We start from the raw sequence: 23,947 nt of genomic DNA, 5'->3' as shown, positions 1-23,947 counted from the left end.
CGGGGCAGGCGGGAATCGAACTCATGCGGAAGTGGCTTTAGCTTCTTAGTGCTGTGCTTTAACCCGCTGCACCACCAGGGAGGGCCCAATTTCTACTTTTTAATGGATGGTATAGTATACTACAGAAGGGAAAGTAAAAAGAAATTTATGCTTTTGTAGTTAGCATCTACTTTTTCTTTGATGTCACTGAAATATTGCATTTGAAGACACACCTGATAAAAGTATCATTTTTTTGTCGTAAGAGTTATAATGAAAATGGGTACAGAGGTGAACACTTCAAAGGATGGATGAAAACATAATATTTGTAACTGTCTAAAATGAAGCTTATCCATCTATCTTGAAGTAGAAAAGTCAGGATTCATATCCAAGGTTGCTTCAAAGACTAAATCTGAGCTACTCCTCACTGTACTATGAGTTTTTGCTCATTACCAAGATAACTGAAGCATAGTGACTTGAGATAAGCAGCTTGGGGGTCTTGAATAATGATCTTTTGCTCAGTTCCTGGTATGCAACTTAGTTACTAGTATGAATCTTGCTTCACATCAGATCATGTACCACCACCAATGCTAACCATAAGACAGGATGGTTAACCTGGGGTTCCCGACCTCTGACCCTTTACTCAGATCCTGGTATGCAGCCATACAACTCACTTCTTGGTATGTAGCCACATCATATCTGACCATGTACAGCTGCCAAAGCAAATCCACCCTGAACCTTGCAGAAACTCAAAGTGTATATAACCCCTGGCTTTCCTGCAAGTGGGCTTCAGCTTTGTGAATCCGCTGAGCCAGCACCAGTGCAAGAAACCTGCTTCGTGTTAAGGCCTGATGTTCACGTTTCCTTTGTGCCATGTAATATAACTTCCCAGAAGTTCACTGATGTTCATAGTGCTATTTCTCTGTGCCGCAGATTATTCCTTTAGAAAAGGAATCTAAGCATCTATAATAAAACTGTTGACAATAAATGAGAATAACTTTGAATTTAATTTATAGTACTCTCGATAACCAAAGGTTTTTTGTTTTTTTGTTTTTTTTTTGCATAGGACTGGTGTGGGGTAGGGTGGCATTGAGAGGGTTTACCAGAGACAGAGTAGGGAGCAAAACAGGCAGATTTACTGAAATACAGCGAGGAGGGGAACAGCAGGCGAGACAGGAAAGGTCTGCTGTTCTATACCTTCCTTCTAATTTTGTTCCGCTAGAAAAGTAAAATTTTAAAAAAAAAGTCCATCCTCTAGATTATATATTTTCTCTTAACACATTCAGGTTTCTAAAATCTACATCTTCATGCCTACCCACCTTAGTTACACAAAAGAAATAGTTCAATAAATCATGTAGCTATTAATTTAAAAAGCATAATTTAATGACAGAAGGTATTATGTGGCAAAATCTGTTTGTGAAATAGTATATCTTGTTAGTATATCTATTACGTTTTTTGTAAGCATATTCTCAAATCTCTTTTTACAATGTTTGATACCATTGATTCAATACCCCGCATCAGGTAACCATTTGCAAATGTCTTCCCTACTAAGTCAGGCCTTTGCATTCAAAGGCTTTCCTAATCCAGGATCTAGCTAACATTCCTATTTTTGAATTCTATGACACCAGGCTTACATTATTTTTTTACTGCATTTACACGCCACCTGTCATGGTCAAGTCAGTCCTCGTTAGGAGGGACAGAGAGGTGTACTGAATGGAGCTCGACTCTTCTGAGAGTAGGCACCTGAGTCCTTCTGGCTCCCCATTTGTCACGCCAGGCGTGCTCAGTAACGGGGTGCTCACTGCACAGAAGTGGCCCTTCCATCAGTCAGTCAACTCCTCTACCCTTCTCAGAGGTGGGCCTGCCTTCCCCTCTCCCTTCAAAATGATTGAGGTTTAAAATATTTTTTTGATTAGCACAATCTGAGCATATCAAACATTGAACTGTTTGAACTTTATGGATATGTCTGCTTTTAAGATGTGAGTCTCCATTTTCATAAACTAGAACACATGGTATTCTCCTTCTACAAGGGAAAATTAATAGTCCAAATGAAGAAACCGGGTCATTAATTTTAATTTACTTAAGAGTAGATTTAAAGTTATGTTTTTCATGATGCTGTTGCTAAATATTCAGAGTCTCGGGCAGTGGAGACTTACAGCAACTTGCCTGCTATTGATGTTTTTTCCAGTGCCAACAACCGGGGTTTACTGCTAAGGCAGCTGCTCCCTGCCAATGTTCAGAGGCCTCTGGAGAAATTCTGCTACTCAGTGGAAAATAGGCAAATAGATCAAGAAACTCAAAATAGAGTGAAATCTGATTTAATGGATCAAATCTAGAAAGCAAGCACAGCTATTTGAATAAACAAACAAACAAAAAAACCCACAAAAAAACCCAAGACAAACTCTTGACCCCAGACATGACACACTAGCAGACTCTGAATTTGTGTTTTGTTAGATCCTATTTTATATGAAATAATCGGTTTACATTAAAAAATTAATTTAAAAAGCCTCTAACTCTTTAGTTTTTATATGTCTTCCTCAGTGAAAGAAACACAGCAGAGAAAATTCAGTAAGTAATTAGAAAGAATATAATGTTTCATATGCATAATTTACAATAGACTGTCACATTCTATTTTGGAGAAGCTGCTATTCTCTAAGGGCACTGTTCTTTAAACAACAGATGCAGGAGGTCTTCCAAGTATAGCAAAGACAAAAAGAAAGGATTCTTCACCTCCTGGAAGTCTTTCAGGTTAATTCTACTTAATAAGAGCTACTATTTACTGAGTGCTAGTGCCATGCCAAGCTCTATGCTAAGACCTTCAAGGCATAGTAACTCATTTAAGTCTCAGATCAAGGGGGTGTTATCTACTTTCACCAGATATCAAATTGGAACTTGGAAAGCTTGTGCAAAACTTGTTAAAGGTGACTTAGCTATTTGTTGAAAGTCTGTAATCCCAGTGGACACCTAAAGACCCATATTTGCAAAACTTGCACGTCATTTCATAGTGAGTTTCATGGTGATTCACATGGACATAGGAATTCCCACATTGTATGAATTATTTTATTCAGTCAGATATGGTCTTTGGTCGCAAGCAGTCTTAGAAACAAATAACTGTATTGTCATGGGATGGATATAAGCATATAACAAAAACAATAAAAATGACTATTTCTTTTTGGAGGTGAATATGCTACTCTTGAGGAGTAGTAGGCAGAAGCCTACCAGACACAGGGGAGGAAGTAAGTGGCAGGAAGGACCAGCACTGGGGAAAAGCATATGTGAAGGTATGCAGCTCTCTTTCTAGGAGCTACAGGTATTTCACTATACCTTTTGGGCATTTAAGATGGAGGTGAAGGTGAGTAGGTTATCAGATAATAGCGGTAACCAGCTCCTGTTAAAGAGGATCTCAGAGAATATTCTCCCTTTCCACAAATCTTGGGCACCAGACCCCATAAAGAATGATCTGCTGTTTGCAGTCACCGTTTTACTTTACAGATCGCAGAAAGTGGTAACTAGGTTGGAGGCTGAACAGAAAAGGGGACAAAACTGACATGCAAACACAATTTCACTACAATTGAAAAGTACTTCTGAATAAATCATAGCAATTTTTTCTCAAAATGACAAAATAATAAACATCAAGCTCCAGTAACTTAATACTACACTGGCAAAGGGAGAGGTTTTAAGAACTAAGTTTAATGCTGATCTGAGGCCTTCTGCGATTTCAATTTAATCTATTTCTTGTGAAATACAGCATTTCCAAAGGAACACATTCATTTAAAAGGCTTAAGTGTGAGATTTTTCTTTCAAAGAAAACTAATGAAATTGAATATGCCTTTGAAAGGCAAAGTCTAGAGTATGCAGCTCTTATGTCTAAATTTGATATTTTGTAGAAAATAACAAGATATTCCTTTGGATCCTCAAGCCTGACAGTTTTTGAAAATTACTCAAGGAAGTAAGCACAGAAATACATTTATGTGTTGCTATGATTTTTAGTGTTGTGCAGAAATTGCTGCAACTCTTACAGGTTGCTTCATTTGAAAAAGGAAGCGGATGTCTGCAGATAATTTCCTGCAGGACACACGAATGGAAAACAGAAGCACAATCTACCTCTTTACAGCTCATTAATAGTCAGCAGAATTGTGCTTTCTTTGGAGGCTGAGGTATGATAGCCTGACTCTGTACAGCAGTGTCGGTCACAGGAGGACAGCTCTACTACCCTAATTGCTCTTGTAACTCAAATTGGACAGAACACAATGGATTACTTAAGCAAGTAAACCATTTATGGGACTTCTCAAGACTCAGACAGCTACTGGTTTTCCTGTAAGGACCAGGGGAATGTACGTTGAGCAAAGGAATGATGCTGTGCACCAGGCTGAGAGCCCACGTTTGCTTTGTGTGTGAGGCTGACCCCTCAGCCAGCACCACACACTTTCTTGACTTTCTGACTTGTGAACTAGGCGGCAGGCTATTTTCAGAAGCTACAAAAATGGGACTTCAGTTTGGGATATGGGAAGATCCTATTTGGGACCAAATTACTAACGCATGTCAGATTTGATTAGCCAACCAAATTTTAAAACAGATTTCTTGAGGCACTGTAGATTTACAATAAATCAGACATTTAAAGTTTAATATGGTTTGACATGAAGTGACTGGTCAAGTTTTTATTTTTAGTGATTATAACCCTATCTCTGTTAATAAAAATTACATGAAAAATAGTTCTGTTGTAATTTAAAAATCCTTTTTATTTCTCTAACGTGCGTTTGTACAATGGGATATTTTATTTTAAAACAGAGGTCTGTCTGATTACTTCAACTACACACAAACACATTATAATTAGGCTACTTAAGAATTATCTAGAAAAGTCCTACGATGACCTGCTTTAATTTAATAGAGAAGAAGCTTGGCATATTAATTACATGAATGTAAAAGATGCTTCATTATGCTTTAAATACTTGCTTACATTATTAATTATTTTGCAATACTACTTTTGTCCAAAGAGTGAAAAGCTATTGACCAAATCAAACCGCAGTTAAACAATCACAAATTCTGGAATATTGAGGGCTTTGGAAACTGCAAAGGGATATTTTACTCCATAAGCTCTCTAGGGGCATACTTATTATATTAAAATGTATATTTTATAAAAACCACATTCATATATACTAATAATCTTAAAAAATCTAACAATCAGTCTAAGATAACATCCAAAACAAGTAGAATGTAAGGGATCTAATGTAGGGGCTGGGGTGTGGGTAAAGGCCCTTTGGTAAGAGTTTCCTGATGAATGAAACTGCCTGTGCTCTGGTCAGCCATGTAACTATGAATCCAGGCTTTTTCTTTTACAAAATATTTTTAGACAATGAGATCTGTTTTTATCTGTACTTCTATGTCTTTACCCCTGGCATATATGGGACACACTCATGTTAATTATTTTTAATAGTTCTTAAATAAACACATCATACAGATGCAAAAACGATGTGGTTTAGTCTTGGTTATCCTGTAGGGAAAAGCTATGAAGCTGGAATGCATATCCTCTCTCCTGAAGGGCACTGGAGCCAGACAAGACACAGCTCTAGTGCTAACCCAATAAACTCTGCTTTAGTGCCATCCACACTGGCCTTCTGGCTGCTCTGTAACCTGACATACCACTCCAGTTCTCCACAAAGCATTATCAGCACTCTCTTCCTACACTTGCATTGTAGAGCAGATTATATATAAATCCTACATTCATATGACAGCACCATGCCCAGGCCTGCGCATTTTCTGGGGCTAATTGCTTAGGGAAAGTCAATACTCTAGTGCAGGTCTCGTTCCATCCTACAAAGTAATTATATTCTAATGCTTTTTCAAATTAATTCAGAACCTCCACACTAGCATCACAGCAAAGGGTAAAGCAGCAGAGATTTAATCATGGTGTCTTCTGGGGACATAATGTAAGGTTTCTTTTATACATGAACTGAGCCATCGATTGACAGGAGTCACTGACTGCTCTTCCACTGTAAGGCTACAGAGCCGAAGCAACGAGACTATTGGCAAAGGCGGTGCACAGAAACAGCCATGGACAGAGCTCCTGTAAGAGGCAGAGTTTCTAACTTCAAAGAAGCCACCAGGTAGGCTCAATAAAAGAAGCCACAATGTAGGTTCTTTTGTGTTTTCTGTAAGTTAGCCTCATTTCAGGTCAACTACAAATAAAGGAAAGCTGTTAGCAAAGTAAATAAATGATATTACAATAATGAGAAAGTAATGAGAAACAATCTGAGCAAAGGGTGATGTTGTAAAAATGACCAAGGCATGGAAAATTTTACCTCCACTGAAGAGAAAGGACATAAAATAAATGCAGTGTGGGCTGGTAAGCAAACATACCAGATCTGCTCCTATCCCCAGAAATCTAGTAAGTATAATCAAAAAGCCTATTGTCACACTGTGTCCTTCCACAATCTAATGCATTAAAATAGCCATGCACAGCTATTGTAACTCTGACTTTTGTTTTCCTGGTATTCACCATTAAATCAATTTCCTATTTCTGTTCAAAAGTACATTGGACTTGATATTATGTTATATATAAATTCCCCACACATCATGGAGAAATGACTGAAATATTTTCTCAGCTATAAAAAGAAACCAGGGAAATGTTTCCCACATGAATTTATTTTCCCCCCATTCCTAACCTAAAGCCAGAAGTTACATGAAAAGATGGGTTACAACTGCTTAGAATCTAAAATGTGCATTTTTCTGCTCTCACAACTTTTAAAGATACTGCATGGAGCTACTGAAGAATAAGACTTTTCTCTGGGACATAAGTTCATAAGTTCAGAGATAAATGTAGTTAATTTATCTCTGAACTCATATAATTAAACTAAAATTAACTGAAATCTATGAGGAATTATTATTTTATAAATACAATCATTTGAAATGTTTTAAAATATTATATGAAGGGAAAAACTTGCCATACCTTTTCTCAGTCATCACAATCCCTTTTGAGCATGATGTATACAATCACCAAACTATAAGCTCTGTGAGAACAGGACCATGTCTTTGGCTCACTAATGTAAAATCTGCACTTCATCTATATACTGCCTCCTACCTGGCAAATGGACAATAAGACACTGCTGAATGGAGAAATGACTTCCATTTGTGAAATAAGGTAACCAAGGCTTATAGAAGATATGTTAACTCTGCACAGGTACATGGCACTATTATCTATATTTCAGCATATTTCTGTAACTGATATTTATTTTTAAATAAGAGGATCATTGGAAAGAAGTTTATCTCTGTTCACTGCATCTCTGAATAAAGATAATGTTGCTGAAGAGTAAACAAAACGACCAAATCCAAATGTGAACAGAAGGAACAGTCCAATATTATAGCAAGATGTAAATATTCTGCTTCACCTGGGAGAGCTTCTCTAGCCTCTAGCTAGCACACAGATACCTGACGTTTCTGTGAGGAAAGAAATGTGATTGAATCAACAGTGAACTATGTGCCAGGCACTATGTCAATCTTTTCCCAAAATACAAGCTGAAAGAACTGGGACAAGTGCGTCTTCTAAGTCCAAAGCACCTTGCTTTACCTTACACAAAGAATGCCCTGCATTCTGGATATACCTATAAAATACTCTCATTTCTCTGTAGACACAGCTTATTTGTAACCAATATCTAATAAAATGTCAGACAGAGAACTAAAATACCAGAGCTTCAGCTGGTCTGAATCCCATAGGATATTCACTTTTGAGTCTTAATAAGGTAGAGAATAGAACTAGACTCTCCATGTTCCAAAATACAGTCTTTGGAACATTCCCATATAACATACAAGACAGGAAATCAGTGTCTCAGTATGTGTGCACAAAGGTGACTAAATATACATGATTCCCTAAAGACTAGAGAATCATAAATCAGGATTCTCATAGATCTAAACAAATGGGGTTTGGCTGAAGCTAACAAAGGGGAAGAGTCTACTGGCTAGTCATGGGTCTTGGAGTCTGGGTTCTTATCAAGCTTAGTCACTCAGTACTGTAATACTAAGCTTGTTATTTTGCAATTTTTACATCCATATAATGGAGACCTTCCAGAGCCCTTAATAATATTGAATACAAATGTGTGGAGCTCACTGGTCAAGTATAAATAATAACTCCATAAACCTCCAACTTTCAGAATTACCACCAACGGTACCATAACTTTATCACCCCGAGACCATTTTTAAACATTAGTCAAAGGAAATAAACATGAAGCAATTAATTATATTGCTTAATAAGAATCACCTTTGATTTTTATTTAATGACTATGGTAGTCACTACCCAACGTAGGTCCCTTTCATGATGCTATATTACAAAAGAATAAGAAAAGAGAAGAATTCTACTGTGACTTTGTAGAAATAGATTTTTAGGTGGGGAAATAGTTGGCACTTGGAATAGAGAAGTGATGCTGACAAATTTAGAATTGTCTGACCAGCTTTGGCTGTGGATATTATTAAACCTGCCAACTATAGGTGACTGTGCATTCTTTTCTGATTCAGATTCTGCAGAGGAAATTATAAAATGCAAAATCAGTAAGCCCTCATGTCAAGTAAGCAGTCTGAACTTGAGGCTTCTGGATTCAGTTTCCCCAAATGTCCAAGGGTTGTTAAGTATTTCACACTACAGGGTTCACAGCACCCTGGATAACTATGCACTGAGCAGTCAAACCACCTGATACCAAATTCCAGCACTATCATTTGCTTTGTGACCTACTGTGGCTGGTATTGAGTAAACACTAGCTATTGTCATATTTTTATTTTCTAGTGAAAGTATCTTTTCTTCCTCTGGACTGTGAACTATTTGAGTGAAGGGACTGGAAGTTTTCATCTCTTTTTCTGTGTCTGGCAGTAAGGGACACTCAAATTTAGTTTAATGAATGATTGAACAAGCAAAACAAAACAAAACAAAAGAATAACAAACCAAGATAAACTTAGAACACAAATCCTGAGTTTAAGTTAGGAAAATAAGAATAAGATCAATGAAGAAATCAGTTAGAGAGTAATTAGCAGAGGGTCAGGCTCCTGAGCTATTCTTACTTCTATTTTGTTCCCCGAGAAGGTCCAAACAGGTCTGAACCCTTATCAGCAACTTCAGATGTTAACCCTTCATTGTCAACAAGTTCACAATGTTTTCTTAATTCTAACACTTTGCAAAAGAATTAAACAACAAAAAACAAATGTCATACTTATGGCTAATTCAAAATCCAAAGAATTTTGATGAATACTAACAAGTCTGGATTAACAAACAACCAAATTAGTTTTGAACTGTTTTAAGTTGAAAGCTAGCCCTATCTTCTTTTACTGTTTCTAAGAAATTTCAATTAAGGGCTGTTAAATTATTTTGAGAAATAAGTTTGACTTAAGCAACAAATAAGCATTTATAAGCAACAATATTATTACTGTCCTTGCTTTAGAAAATGATTTTATATAGTTGTCAATAATCTTCCCTTTCACCTCTTTTTCCTGTACATTAGCCTCTGCACCTCAGCAAGGAGAAAGAAAAATAAACACTTCTCACCTCTAAGAGTTCATCACCAATACGCATTCGCCCATCCATGGCAGCAGGTCCTTCTGGGTTAATTCCCACCACAAATATGCTCATACGTGACCGATCTTTATTACCGGCAAGACTGAGTCCCAGCCCATTCTTATCTTTTTCAAGTTCAATAATGTGCAATTCTCCAGGCAGATCTGCATATCGTTGTCTGATTTTTTCTGTGAACAACAACAAAAGAAAGGGTTAAATAAAAGTATTTACAAGGGCAGTTGAATCCATCTTATAAAATGTCAGCATTTTTCCTTCACTGCAATTTTATTTCAACAAATGTTCACTGTTCATAATGAAGTATGTAACTTATTCATAACTTTTTGTCATAGCTTAGAGTGAAAAATTTGTTTTATCTTCATATACAAAGACTAGCTCACCCATAAAATCTCCAACTGTTCAATTTTGCAATGGTATAGACTTTACATGAATTATCTTGAAAGATTTATTTATTTATGCATTCAGAATTGGGGTACAGGCCAGAGGGCGGTGAGAGGATTCGCCAGAGACAGAGTGGGGAGCAGAACAGGCTGACTGACGAAGCACACTGCTGAGGGGAGCAGCAGGCAGGCCAGAAGAGGTCTGCCACACTATGTGGGTAACCTATAGGGCAGGAATCGAACTCATACTGAAGTGGCTTTAGCTTCTTAGTGTTGTGCTTTAACCCACTGTGCCACCAGGGAGGACCTTGCATTATTATTTTAAAATTTTATTTTTAATGAGTAATATTTGAATACCTTTATCAGGTAACCACCACCGAAGTCCAATTTCCTTCTTTGTTCTTAACCCCTCCCCCCTGGTGCTTCAGTTCTGTAGTCAGCTATCAAGGGTGAGTTTTTAAGCTTGTCTTTATCTGACTCTCAGTTTAGTTTCCTCATATTCTGCATAGTAGTGGCACCATCTGGTATTTATCGTCTTACCTAACAAAGTGGACACAATGTGGTAGAATCCTTGGCTTCCCTGCTGAACTCAAATTGGCATATAAACAAAGTATTATTTTGCTATAACAAGAGATGAAATCTTGCTACTTGTGACAACATGGGTGGCAATGGAGGAGAGTGTGCTAAGTGATATAAATCACATCAGGAGAAAGGCAAATACCAGATGATGTCATTCATATGCGGAATATGAAAAAACACAACAGAGGAACAGACAAATTCAACTAAAACAAACCCTATAAATCTGCAGAAATGAGGTTACCAGAAGTGAGGGTGGGAGAAAGCAGCAAAGCAGTGAGGGAACCCAAAGGTCTGTGGTGAAGGATTATGGGTGCTTTGGTGATAGGTGTAACATCCATCTGGAAAGCTATGACTCTATGCCTCGAAATAATATACTGTATTGAAAAGTGAATTTACCTCAGTAAAATAAGATAAAAATTTTAAAGTGATTAAAGAAAAGATAGTAATGACTAATGAAACAATAAGCACAAAGTTTTAGATACAGGGGATTTTACATCTGGGGAAGGCACACATAAAGCAATTACAGACATGGAATGTAGCCAGCCATAAAAATTTTAAAATAATTATCCAAGATTTAATATCATACAGGTTGTCTCTTTGAACACTGTACAATAAACTTATGAAAAACAATAAATTAACAAAAAAGGTAATTTCCAAACTCCTTGTATTTAGACATAAAATAAAAGCTCAAAATTTAAAAGGGAAAAAATGAAGATTAGAAAATCAGTATTCACAACTGAATAAAAATTTTAATTCTAGGTCTCAAATTTAAGAAATATAAAGTAAAAACTAGAGATTATTTAAAGTAAAGTTTCAGATCACAAGAAAAAGTCAAAATGTAACTATATTACACATAGCATATGTTTGCAAATACTATTTATATGTATGTACTTTAGTAGAAATACTATAACTTATTAGCTGGAAAAAGAGCTGCTTACCCCAATGCAAGGAAATGAGAGAAAACAGCAGAAGTAAGAGCATCTGTTAATGAAAACAGACTCTCACAACCAAGCAAAACAATAACCAAAACAAAAACACTACAATGAAGATTTTTAGATTAAAAATGATTATTCAAAAACCCTGTAAATACTTCTCAAGGAAAAATATAGAGGATACAAATAAATTACAGAACTAGAAAGAAGAAATAATTGAAGCCAGAATTTAAAAATAAGATTAAGGATACTCACATAGGATAGACAGTTCATATGTCAATATGAACTAAATGTTGGCAAATTTTAAAGTTCAGCTGACAGATTTCTCAAAAAATATTAAATGTCATATGTAATGCAAAGGTAAATGTAAAACTGCAATCAACCAATAATTATTAAAAAAATCGACATGATAGTCAAGACTTTCCATTTCAAAGATACCCAAGTCCTAGATCATATTTGAATTTTATTAATTTCAAATGCTAATAAATCATCTCTTATGTAAATGAACATGGAACAGGAAGCTAACATGAAAATGTAAAAAATCCATCAACCTAATTTTTTGAGAGTAGAGTAATTCTCATTCTGTTTCAAAATATAATGACAAATGAGGAAAATGATAGTCTAGCTTAGTTTATGAACATGGTTGTAAAGATGTTCTTAAGAAAGTAAATTTAATTAAAAGAATATTAAACCCACTGTATTTGATATGGGAATATAGAAAATATTTTACTATTTTCTGACCTAAGAAAAGCTAGTTCACATGACTTAACTTTACAAAATATTATTAAAAGTATATTCCAGGAACTCAAGAATAGTTAAATATCAGGAAAGTTTTCAAGAAAAATCACCCTGTTTAGAAACTAAAAGAGAAAAACTGAAATATTTTGTTAACTGATGGAGAAAAGCATTTGAGAAGGTTTAACACCTTTTAAATATTTTTTAAACTTTTAAATTGTTGGCAAACTAGATAGAAGGTATTTCCTGAACTTTAATTACAAGCAGAAAGACAGAGCAGGAAAAGCTATCTAGGTTATTTAAAGTCAATGGGGCATATAGAGAGAACTTTTACAAATGAAGCAGAAAAAACCAGCAATGCCAACAGGAATATGATCAAAAGCTGTAAAATTTAAAAGGGTCAGAGACATATGAAGAAATGTCTAATTAGTAATTATGAAAATAAAAATTAATGAGATATTAATTTATACTATTAGACTGGCAAAATTTGAAAGCTGGATCATTAAGCCAAAGTGTAGCTATGGGGATAGAGGCATTCTCAGGCCCTGAGGGGGCAGGGCAGGGAGGGCGCATTTGGAGAGCAGCCTGGCACTATTTAATCAAATTAAGCACATAACTCATAAACCAGCAACTCCACTCTTGATATGTATTATGTATAATTAGTTAATGTTCATTACAATTAATGGAAGTAGTAAGGAGTCGGAGATAACAGATGAAATGGGGTTGGAAATGGTCACATAGAGATTTTTAAAACTAATACTGAATTAAAAGAGGGAAACAGAATGGAGTCAACACCATTCATGTACTTAATATTAATTAAAGTTAGATTACTGTACAAAACACCACAGTAACCTGGTTTAGAAGTGTATACACAAAGGCACACATATTTAACCCATTAGAATGGTTAATTATATTGGGTGGGGAGGGGTCTGAGAGGGAGCAAAGGAAACCAGACAGGAACCCCAGCAGACTAGCGACAGGAACTAGTAATGTGCCATGGCATAAGGATTATATTTAACCCAACCCTCTGCTCCCACAAAAAAACGTATGAAGCTAAGACAGATTTTAAGTTGTATCAGTATAAATATATTTATTTTAATGTAAAGAAAAAGACTTCCAAGTTCAAAATTTGATCTGTGCAATCTTCAGAGAAAAGAAGTATTAACCTTCATAGTCATTAACTATAATCCAACCACTCAGACATATAAATGATTAATGACAAGTGGGATCCTCCTTTGGTAAAATAGTACTTCATTTCAACTGATAAAGAACTCAAATTAATTGTGCTATAAATGGTGGATCTTTATCCACATTCATATTTTTGTGGCTTAGTGTGAAAAGCAAGGGCTACAGTGTCAGATTCAATTTTAAATTCTGGAAAAGACACATACCACAAGCTCCTTGGACTGCTTATTGAACCTCTACAAACTGCAGATTTTGTATTTGCAAAATGGGATTGTTTTCCTTAAAAAGAATTTGATGGCCCTCCCTGGTGGCACAGTGGATTAAAGCACAGTACTAAGAAGCTAAAGCCACTTCAGCATGAGTTTGATCCCCACTCCAGAGGTGACCAGCATGGTGAACTGCCCACTGCTCCCCTCAGCAATATATTTCAGTGGATTTGCTTGTTCTGCTCCCCACCCTGTCTCAGGTGAAGCCTCTCACTGCACCCCACACCTCTGGCCTGTACCCCAGTACTGTATTTATAAATAAATAAATCTTTAAAAAAATGAATTTGACCTCAAAATGGCTGGAACATAATGAACCAAATAGTGTTAGGAGAGAAAAATAAAACAATGTTTTATTCATTGAACTGTATACTTAAGAATGACTAAAATAGCAAGTTTGTTACATATATTTACCAGAATAATTTAGTAAAACCCGACTGATAGGCTTATAAATTCCTTCATAAAACTGGTTTCCTTAGGCATATATTACAGATTTATTGTCCTGAAATTTTGAAGCTGGTAGCCCTATTTTTCTAGCCAATGTTTTGTTATGACACCACTGTAATAGCATTTGTTCAATTAACAATTATTGACTGAAATCAAATTCATGTCAGGCTTGTAATATGAAGGGCGCACTGTGGAATTTGTTTTCAAAGACTTAAAATCTAGCATTGGAGATAAGCAAGCATTGACTAATTATAATTCAGAGAAGTAAGAGCTATGGGAAAAAATACCAGCAGCTGATGTCTCCCACCTATTTTCTGACTATTCAGGAGAACCAACTAATATTGGCAAATTTTACTGAATATTATATTCTAGCCAACTCCCAATCAGATATACCTTCTACTACGTAATGCCAAAACCTTGTTTTAGTTGACGTTTCCAATAATTTTGCCTCTAACATCTTCCAATTTTATTTGCCTAAACATTAACAAATGAGTCACCCAGCTTTCCCTGACTTTATTTATTTTGAATAGGAAAAGGGGCAAGTTCAGCAGGATAAAGCTCTGCAAAAAGCAATTCTAGAACAATGGTTGGATGTATTTAAATAATTATGAATTTTCATTAACAATTTATTGGGAACCTGTTAAGTTGCATAAAACTATGCCAAACCTTTCAATAAAATTTGTCCTTTCAAGCTAAAAACCACCCTGTCAGGTAAGACTGATCATCTCTACATTCTAGGTGTGGAAGTCGAGATATTACAAAGATCATCCAAGTAGAAACAGACCTAATAGGATGCAAACACAATTTTGTTTGTCCTCACACTATGGCAAAGTATCCTTTTAGATTTTACATTTTTTTTTAAGATTTCTTTATTTATGCATATAGAACTGGGGTACAGCCCAGAGGTACAGGGTCAGTGATAGGATTCACCAGACACAGAGTGGGGAGCAGAACAGGCAGCTTGATGAAGTAAACTGCTGAGGGGAGCAACGGGTGGGTCAGGAGAGGTCTGCCTTGTCACCTCCCAGGGCTGGGAATAGAACTTGAGCTGAAGCCACTGAGGCTAGCTTGCAGTGCTATGCACCAGAAAGGGCCCAATAATTTCCAAGGCTTTCTTCAGTTGACATGCTATACCTTGCTGCCCATGTCCCAAACAATGCTACCCAAAAGTGATTTGAGATCTAACAGCATTCCCCCAAAGAGAACACATTGAAAAGTAACAAAATCCACTGGGACCACTGGTAAAACAAATTACTTTTTGTATCTTAACTTTCTGAAACCCACTCTATTAAACTGAAGAAACTTGAAAAGCAAAAAGGTTTATCACTGTTTCAGTGCATCATAAAACAGGAAAAATAATCTGACCATGTCAGTGCCAAAACCCTCTAACATATGCTCTTTAATCTTTGGTTACATTTTTACTGTTAGGACTTTCAGGCCTCAGAATATGGGTTACCCTACAATTTCTATTTAGACTCATAAGTAGGAAGGACTTAAAAGATACCAGGCTCAACTATTCAAATAAATAAAATGCTGTGTTTTCACCATGTCATGAAATCAGAGGCTTTTTATTTGGGCAAAACATTAAATGGGAAATTGTGTAAATCTGCAGTACCCCAACTCTCTTGGATACCATTTTATAATTAAATAAATAAGACCAAAGAAAAGAAAATCCTGTGTAAAGATATATAGCTAATTTATAGCTAGAAACTAAAGGCTTCCAGTATTTAGTTCAATTCTTCCCCTACCCATCATGCTCAATTTTTCTATTAACTTTTTCAAGAAGGTTCTTTTTTCTTTCTCACTCACTCACTCAGTTACTTTTGGAATCCTTGTAAAATCAGCTCACATGAAAAAAATCATTTCACAGTTCACCATGTCAGTGAATCCTATGCAGACACCTGTAACAGATCTATAAGGGAGTGTACTGATACCCAGAGATATAAAGTGTTAGGTACAGGTCAGCTGAATCTAAGTACTGTGCTCTCTGCCTCAAACCACAGCTATCTCTTAAATTATTACAAATACAGTAAGAAGAGGTTCCCTTAAGGAAGCTGATACAATGATTCCCAGACTTAGCCTGAGATTATCTGCCAGATTGGCTAGACCTAATAATCACCTTAGACTTTATAAAACAGAGTAATAACAGGGTTCCACCAGCTGAGATTCTGGGCCAATGTGTCTGAAGTAAAGGTTAGGAATATGGTAAAGTTTCTTTGTAACAAATTCTTTAAATAATACTCATGGGTAGCAATTCTGTAAAACAAACAAAAACAAAAATAAACAACAAAAACGAAAACCAGACATCCCCATGCAATGAAAAATTGTTTCCATAGCCATTATTGTAGCCAACCATAAAGTTTATGATGATCTTTAAATATGCCCTTTCCAAGACTAATCTAATATGGAAACTGTGTCTGGCTCCACAAGCATGCCTCAGGATTAATTAAGAAGCTTGTTTTGATTATACAATAGATGATTTTAGAATCTCAAGGTCAGTCTTTCTTGTTTAATTTTCCATCTTCCCATGTGCCCCTCTCCCTCTCAAATCTCAGAGGTTTTTCCTACAATTTCGGTAAACAATTGCTTCTATTTTGTTAGGTATAATAAAAGTGTGAACTAGAATTTCAAAAGGGGAGAAGAGAAACAAAGTTAGTATACTGGGAGCAAACTGGACTATCATCTTTGAAAAGTCAAGACACCGCATGCCAGTTCATGTGATAACTCAGATTTAAAAGAGAGATCACATAAAGCTCCCCGGTGTGCAGGTGAGTCAGCACTGACTGGTCTGCAGCATCAGACAAGGGCTCTGCCACATGGGAATCCCACCTGTCTGGCAATCATGCAAAGGCTGCTGGGAGGTGTTTTCATGACAACCAGTGGGTGGGGAAGAGGTGAGTGGGAAGAAAATGGAGAATAGTTTTCTTAAAACACTTACATTAAGAATACACTAAAGAAATGGGGTATGTATACCCCATTTGTATATATACAAATAGGACATCAATTATATAAGTACTAGCTTTTAGCAACAAAATGTTAAAGGTGTTAGAATGATCTAGGATCTTATTATTTATGCCAGTTAGTGGTAGTTCCTAGAAATATCTATAATAAATAGCCATTCGCTATACTGATTTTCACTGGCTTTCACAATGTTGTGCAGTTCGTATCTTCAGTGTGAGTGAAGGTAGCAGTTAGTATCTCAAATAACCTAGATTCCCTTCCTTATATGCATATGTATAAACAAATAAACCCTGCGATTAGGAGATAAATAATTCACTTCTTTGGGCACAAGGATTTACTCAAGTACCCCTGAATAAGCATCAGTCAAGATTAGCTGGAGGGAGAGAATAGTCTTTTGATTCAGCTGAACAGTCATGCTAGATTTAAACATGGATTTTCTAGCCCCATTACAATGTTATCTGAAGAAAGGAATCCCAAGAGGCTCATAACTGTGTGTCAAAGCACCACCTCCAATAAAATTTTTCCAGTATGATCTCAGGGTGTTTTCCTGTCAACATAGGATATTAAGTGTTGCTAAGTAACAGAGACTTTCTCCCAAGAAAGAAACTTAAGTCACTGGCCTGTATTTTAATAGAAAATGTTCAACACACGGGAATGGTGACCCAATATGGATGAGAAACATTTGGTTACCTGGTTGTTTCCAAGTAACAACAAAAATAATATATCACAGAGAAAACACTCAAATATATTTTCCTATAAACTAAACAAAACAATACATGTATGGTAAACATATCAATCTAAATTTTTTGTGTAGCAATCAACTTTTAACACTCTGACAGTAAGTTTCTACATGCATTTCTGAGATGAACATAAGAAAGAAAATTACAGCTAATTGAAAAAAAAAAACAGAATATGAACTGTAGCAGGAAGGAGCAAAGCTAAATCCATGTCCAAAACAAATAGAGAAAATAATACAAGCATTTCAGCATAAAGTAACTACATTTGATATGATGACAATGAACATTCCTCTTGAACTAATGGCTATTTTTTCTTTTTACCAGTACACAAGTGTGATATCATATTGACTTGTAGAGAGAAATAAATGAAGCACAAAAAAGAGAACTACAGTTAAGCTAATTACAGATAAATATTAAGCATTTCCTATAGGTTAACTCACTCAATCTACATGAAAACTCTGTGAGGTAGGATTATTATCCCCTGTTTATAGATGAAGAAACTCCATAGTATAGCTAGGATTGGAAAGATCAAAGTTTGGTTTTGGAGCTCATGATCTTAATTGAAGGTCAAGAGTGGAATTAAACAGAAAAATTATGACAAAACATGTTAAATTCTTCCTTTCAGTCATGAAAATTAAATCCATATTATAAGAATGGAAATGAAAAATTAACCATAGGTGATGAAATTGAGTTACTGAAGAATTATTATGATTATTTCCTTAAGACACAAAAGAGTGAGATTGAATAAAAGAGCCACAATCAATAGTGAAAATACTATACCTATAAACTATAACTTGCCAAAATAATATTTGGTAACTGGTGTACCTGGGATTCAGATTTGGGTCTCTCAATCTAAGTTCCACATACTTACCCACTACCTGTGGAAGACAGAAGCATGGTGGCTTGCATTTGCTGGAGTGGAAGGAGGGAAGTCTAAAACCTGTATCAATCCTCTTGGAATATACAATTTAGGGGGAGCCATGGAATACATACAGGCAATACCCACAGCCTCACCTTTTGAAGTTTAACATGGCTGCAGTGAACACGACATGAAAATGAAACAAGTAGACCAAAAGAAAGACTACAAAAAGTGAATGGGGGAGAAAAAATAAGCAATGCTAACTAACATGTGGTGGAAGAAAATACCAGTGATTTGACAAAGTCAATAAGGCTTGTGAACTGTTTAAAAATCTGAGGTTAAGGAAGAAGAAGATTACAAGGGTTGAGGCCTGATCCTTAGAGAAAAATACAAGTAGGAAACAATTTAGTTTGTATGGGCTAGTTTGTGGCAGCAACAACAGAGAGCTGCTATTTCAGCCTAGAGTTCAAGAATATATAGAACAAAATATAGGTGAAATACTACATGACATATACCTCAGTAACATTTTTAAAGACCCATTACCCTATGATATTCAAAGGAAGGATAAAGAGTTGGGACTACATCGAATCAAAGAGCTTTTAACAGCAAAAAAAGACATTAACCAAAACAAAGAGACAACCCACTGACTGTGAGGAATTTTTTTGCGCACAACACTAATGATCACAAAGTTCCACATAAAGCTGACCAACTCAAGAAAAACAAAGTAAACAATCCAGTCAAAAAATGGGCAGAAGAGCTAAAATGACATTTCTCCAAAGAGGAAATGCAAATGGCCAACAGACATATGAAAAAATGTTCAACATCACTCATAATAGGAGAAATGCAAATCAAAACTACAATATGATAACATTATCATAACAGGTAGATGGTGGGAATGCAAACTGGTCCAACCACTATGGAAAGCTGTGTGGAGGGTCCTCAAATTACTAAAAATGGAGCTTCCCTATGATCCAGCATTTCTACTCCTATGTACTTACCCAAAGGATAGACAAATGTTAATTCAAAAGGACACCTGCAACCCTATGTTTACTACTGCACTATTTATAATAGACAAGATATAGAAACAACCTAAATGCCCCCAGATGACTAGATCAAGAAGATGTGGTATATATACACACAATGGAATATTACCCAGCAATAAAAAGATAAAACTCATGCCATTCACAGCAACATGGATGGAGCGGAAGGGATCATGCTCAGTGAAATAAGCCAGAAAAAAATAAAATTAAAATACTGGATGATTTCACTCTTAGGAGGAATGTAGAGGATCCAAAAAAGGGATCAGGAAAAAAAAATGAATTATAATAAAAATTAAAATCTACAGGCAACTATCAATCAGTGACATTCTGTTGCAGGGGAGAGGGTAGTAGCATCAAAATAGGTGTGGGAAGAGCACAAGGGACTATGATGATAGGACATGGGTGAATTGGTGGGTTCCTGACCAGAGCTGATGCAGCATGAGTATATGTATAAATTACAGCAACCCAAAATTATAAATTTGTCATTATTTTTACTTTTCAAGGAGAGCTTATTTGGGTTCCCCAAACTTTCTAATAGTTACATTTTCTCTAAAGAATTCTTTAAAAACATTGCAAGATTAAACTGCCAACATTTTCCTGGTAATTCAGGTTTTACATCATGATTAGAAACACTATTAGGTATGTTAGGCCATGGTCAATCAGAAAATACTTACAAGACCTAAAGTACATGTTGGAATAAAAGAGAAGTTTTTAAATCCATCAATTTCTACTGACACATTTTATCTGCTAATTTCTTGGTAGTTTCTTAAGTTAACATCTAAAATAAGAATAACCTTTCTGTCTGAGAATTTGAGACTACAGAGTTAAAGAAAGTAAAGTGTTCAGTTTATTTGTTAGCACGCAGTAGCTATATATATCTGAGGTTTGGCTGTAATCATTTGCCAAAATGACAACCAGCATTGGAACAGAGATTGTATATATATTCTATAGAAAAAGAAGTTGAATGAAAGAAGTTGAATGAATCTATCTCATACATCAAAAGACACCAAGAAATCAAGTTCTTAAAAAACTAGTAGCTAAAGTGATTATAATAATGGTGCAGAAAATATACCAAAGACTGTCAAAATAAACTGACAACACTCATTATTCATCTGCTTCCACTGTATAATAGCTAATTTTCTCTCTAGTGTTGATATTTTTGAGCCTTTTAATAATTTGCTTCTTGGATTTCTGTATCATAACTCTCTCTCTACTGTGACAACAGATTTATCTCCCTCATGGGGTTGGGATACTTTGTGAACCAGATTTTGGTTTCACTTATTTTTCTATCCCTGACATCATGGTATCTGCACCAAAAAGCACTCAACTAAATGATTAATGTTCAGTTTGAAGCCTCAAAAAGTTAAGGGAAAGAAACAGTATTTTTTCTGGGTTACCTCTCCTGGCAATTCAATTTGGCTTACATTTTGAGGAATTCTATGACCATAACAGATAGCCATTCAAGGCTAAAGACCAGAAGACCCAGGCAGGAGAAAACCCAAGCTACCTGTACAAAGGGGATAAAATATACATTTTAAATTCTATATATCAGCTTCCTGGAAGAATTCTCCAAATGAATGTGTCTTAGAAGCCTGTTTCCCTTTCTGATTCTTCCAAATCCCTCATATTCTGACTATTCAAAGCATTCTTTTCTCAGTTAAATTGGGGAACATCTCTTAATACCTAACAGTATGGGCTCTGGACTCAGACTGTGAATTCAAATCTTACTTCTGCCACTTTTATCAGGAAACCTTGATTTGACAAACCCTTTTCTTTCCTCTTAAGTTACTTTTTGTGTAGAATGATGTTGTAAAGGGGAAAGAAGTGAACTCTACAGACACAGGTTTTGTGGACTCTACCCTCACCCCAAACTCCAGAACTACAAATTCCAGCAACACCAAAGAGAAGTGTGCTAGGACCTGAGGGTGGAGTTAAGCAGCCAGGTTTGGATATAAAACTGGGCATGAAGGCTCCAGGGGTCTTTTGACCTCATGGCTCAAGCCTTGCCTCTTGGCTCTTCACTGGCTTTCATTGTACTATTCCAGGCCAGCAGACTGGTAGGATGCATTAATCAACTTATCTCTCCCTTTCTCTTTCCCCGAGTTTCCCTTTTCTCTTGTAAATAAACCCATGATTAACCATTTTGTATATGCCTGCAGTTGAACCTTCAGGGCATGGCTGAGGACCCACAGTCAGGCAACCCAATGTGAATCTACAATATTAATGTAGAAGTACATAGTTGAAGTACATAACCAACTGTGCCCTCTCTGTCACTGATTTACTCTGTTCCTTGTCAACCAAACTACTTAATTCCCTTGTCCTTACTTTCACTTCATGAGATCAAAGGAATTAATGGAGATTTTTAAAAATGGCTCCATTTACTGAGATACTTGGGGGGGTTGGGTAAGAGAAGTTGAGTTTTGAAACCAATTGTGTTTTCTAAATGATTATGGAACTTTTTAACTTACAGCTTGAGGTCTTCAGGCTCCTGAAATTTGAAGAGTCGCTTCATATCACCTAAGATGAAAAGTTCCAAATCTCTCACTCTATTTTAGCTTTGATCTTAAAGTTTCCTTCTGATGCTTTCTGGAGGTCTGTGTTAGATCTTTTCATTTCTTCCCTGACAGTCAGTCACCTCTACTCTTACAGCTTTTATCATTAACTCTACAAGGCTGACCCCCTTTATTCTTAATACCCAGTAGGCTCTTGGGATGAATCTAAATAAATGATTGTTGAATGAGTGCATGGCTTATTTGTTAAGTTCTGCCTATATTAACTTATGAATTTCTCTCCACATTACCTACAATAATAAAAAAAGCACCATCAAAAAGTTTGTGAATTGGTTCTCTAATAATTCATTTGGCTCTTCTTAAATAATAGAAACCAATACTTGTCACTGGGAATATGCCTGTCCAGAAGAAAAATAACATTTACCATTTCTGAGTCTCCTTTGTAGCAAGTCATATAACTAAACTCTGAAACAGTCTTTCTCAAAAGGAGAAAACATTCTTTCACAAGGAGAAAGACTGCCCTCCTTTTTTTTCCCTTCTAGGCAGCTGGAATACAGTCCTAATAGATGCAGTTAGCACTTCCCAATCCCGAGGGGCTATAAAGTAAAAGGGCATACAGAAGAGTAACAATATGAAAGGAGCCTGGGGCCTAGACACTCTGCAGAGCCCACTTCCATAGTCATACCTTGAGAAAAATTAATGTTTGATCTAGAATAACTATTACCTTGAGTGTCTTCACACACTCCCAAATGACATTATCTTCTAAGTGGTTCTATATTCTTCCCTTGTAAGCTACCCACAAGTTAATTCTCTTGTAAGATTACGGTCAGAGAATGATTCCTCTGCCTCAAAAGTTTTAATAGTCCTCTACTGACTGCAAGAACAAGGCTCTCCTCATTAGAAACGCTGAAGCGTCACACCACAAACTTTACCCAATTATTCTGCACACAGAGGTTGGTTTGCCTTATAGCTGCTTTGTGAACTATAAAACTGCTTTGTACAAAATGACTCAAACTAAACTCCAGACCGTGTTTTTAAAGTGACCATTTCAAGAAGAAAAAAATATCAAGGAATAAAAGGACACAGTAAATGCTTAAGCTCCTCCTATTCAAATGCTGTCTGCATAATTTTACATATCCTGACATTCATCTATTCACTTGTTCATTTGATATTTAGTGGTTCTTCAGTGCAAGAGATTAACAAGGTGTGCTGAATCAAAAATGATCAATGCATAATATCCTCAAGGAGCTATAGATATAATGAAGTACCACATATGAATAACTGTTATAGGATAGGGTAAGGGGCACCCCCAAACCTGCCCACTCTAAATCAGTTCTGCCACCTGCCGAATTAAGACAAAACATACTCTAGTGCATAAGAACTTTAATGAAAAGGAATTTTAAGGTAATTAGTGTGCAATACAGAAAAGACAAAAAATAGTTTCCAAATCAAGCACCCAAAGTTACCCATCCCCTTGTGGGTACATGCCCAGCCAAACAGGGCTGGCCCAGAGCAGGACCACTGAGGCCCAAAAGCTGCCACAAGTCTAAAGCACATGCCTGAGTGGAGCCAAAGGGTCAGAAATAGCAGACAAATCTGGGAGGAGAAGAGCAAAATCAAAATCAAGACAAAAACTGCCACTCTCAACCTCCCCATGGGTCTCTCACATCTATTTCATCCAGTCCAGGACCAAGAAGCCAATGCAGCTCTTCACATGTCTCTCCATGTGCCTCCTCCAGACCTCTTTCTGGCTCTCCATCCTTCTTCCTTGGGCTAAAGCCAAAGACTGTTAC

General features: G+C 36.2%; 1 protein-coding gene across 1 annotated transcript in view; it reads right to left on the bottom strand.

Annotated features, from left to right (window-relative positions):
- Positions 1–23,947, bottom strand: part of INADL (InaD-like (Drosophila)) — a 250,541-nt gene that overhangs the window by 99,637 nt on the left and 126,957 nt on the right. The window contains exon 28 of the mRNA XM_012722487.1: positions 9,500–9,696. Coding sequence (XP_012577941.1) covers positions 9,500–9,696 — 197 coding nt within the window. The remainder of the gene's footprint in view (positions 1–9,499; positions 9,697–23,947) is intronic.

This window comes from Condylura cristata, unplaced genomic scaffold, assembly GCF_000260355.1.
Source record: "Condylura cristata isolate star-nosed mole 26May11 unplaced genomic scaffold, ConCri1.0 scaffold00008, whole genome shotgun sequence".
NCBI classification, from domain to species: domain Eukaryota; kingdom Metazoa; phylum Chordata; class Mammalia; order Eulipotyphla; family Talpidae; genus Condylura; species Condylura cristata.
The sequence above is the reverse complement of the archived record's forward strand: the minus strand, read 5'-3'. Positions and strand labels throughout refer to the sequence as shown.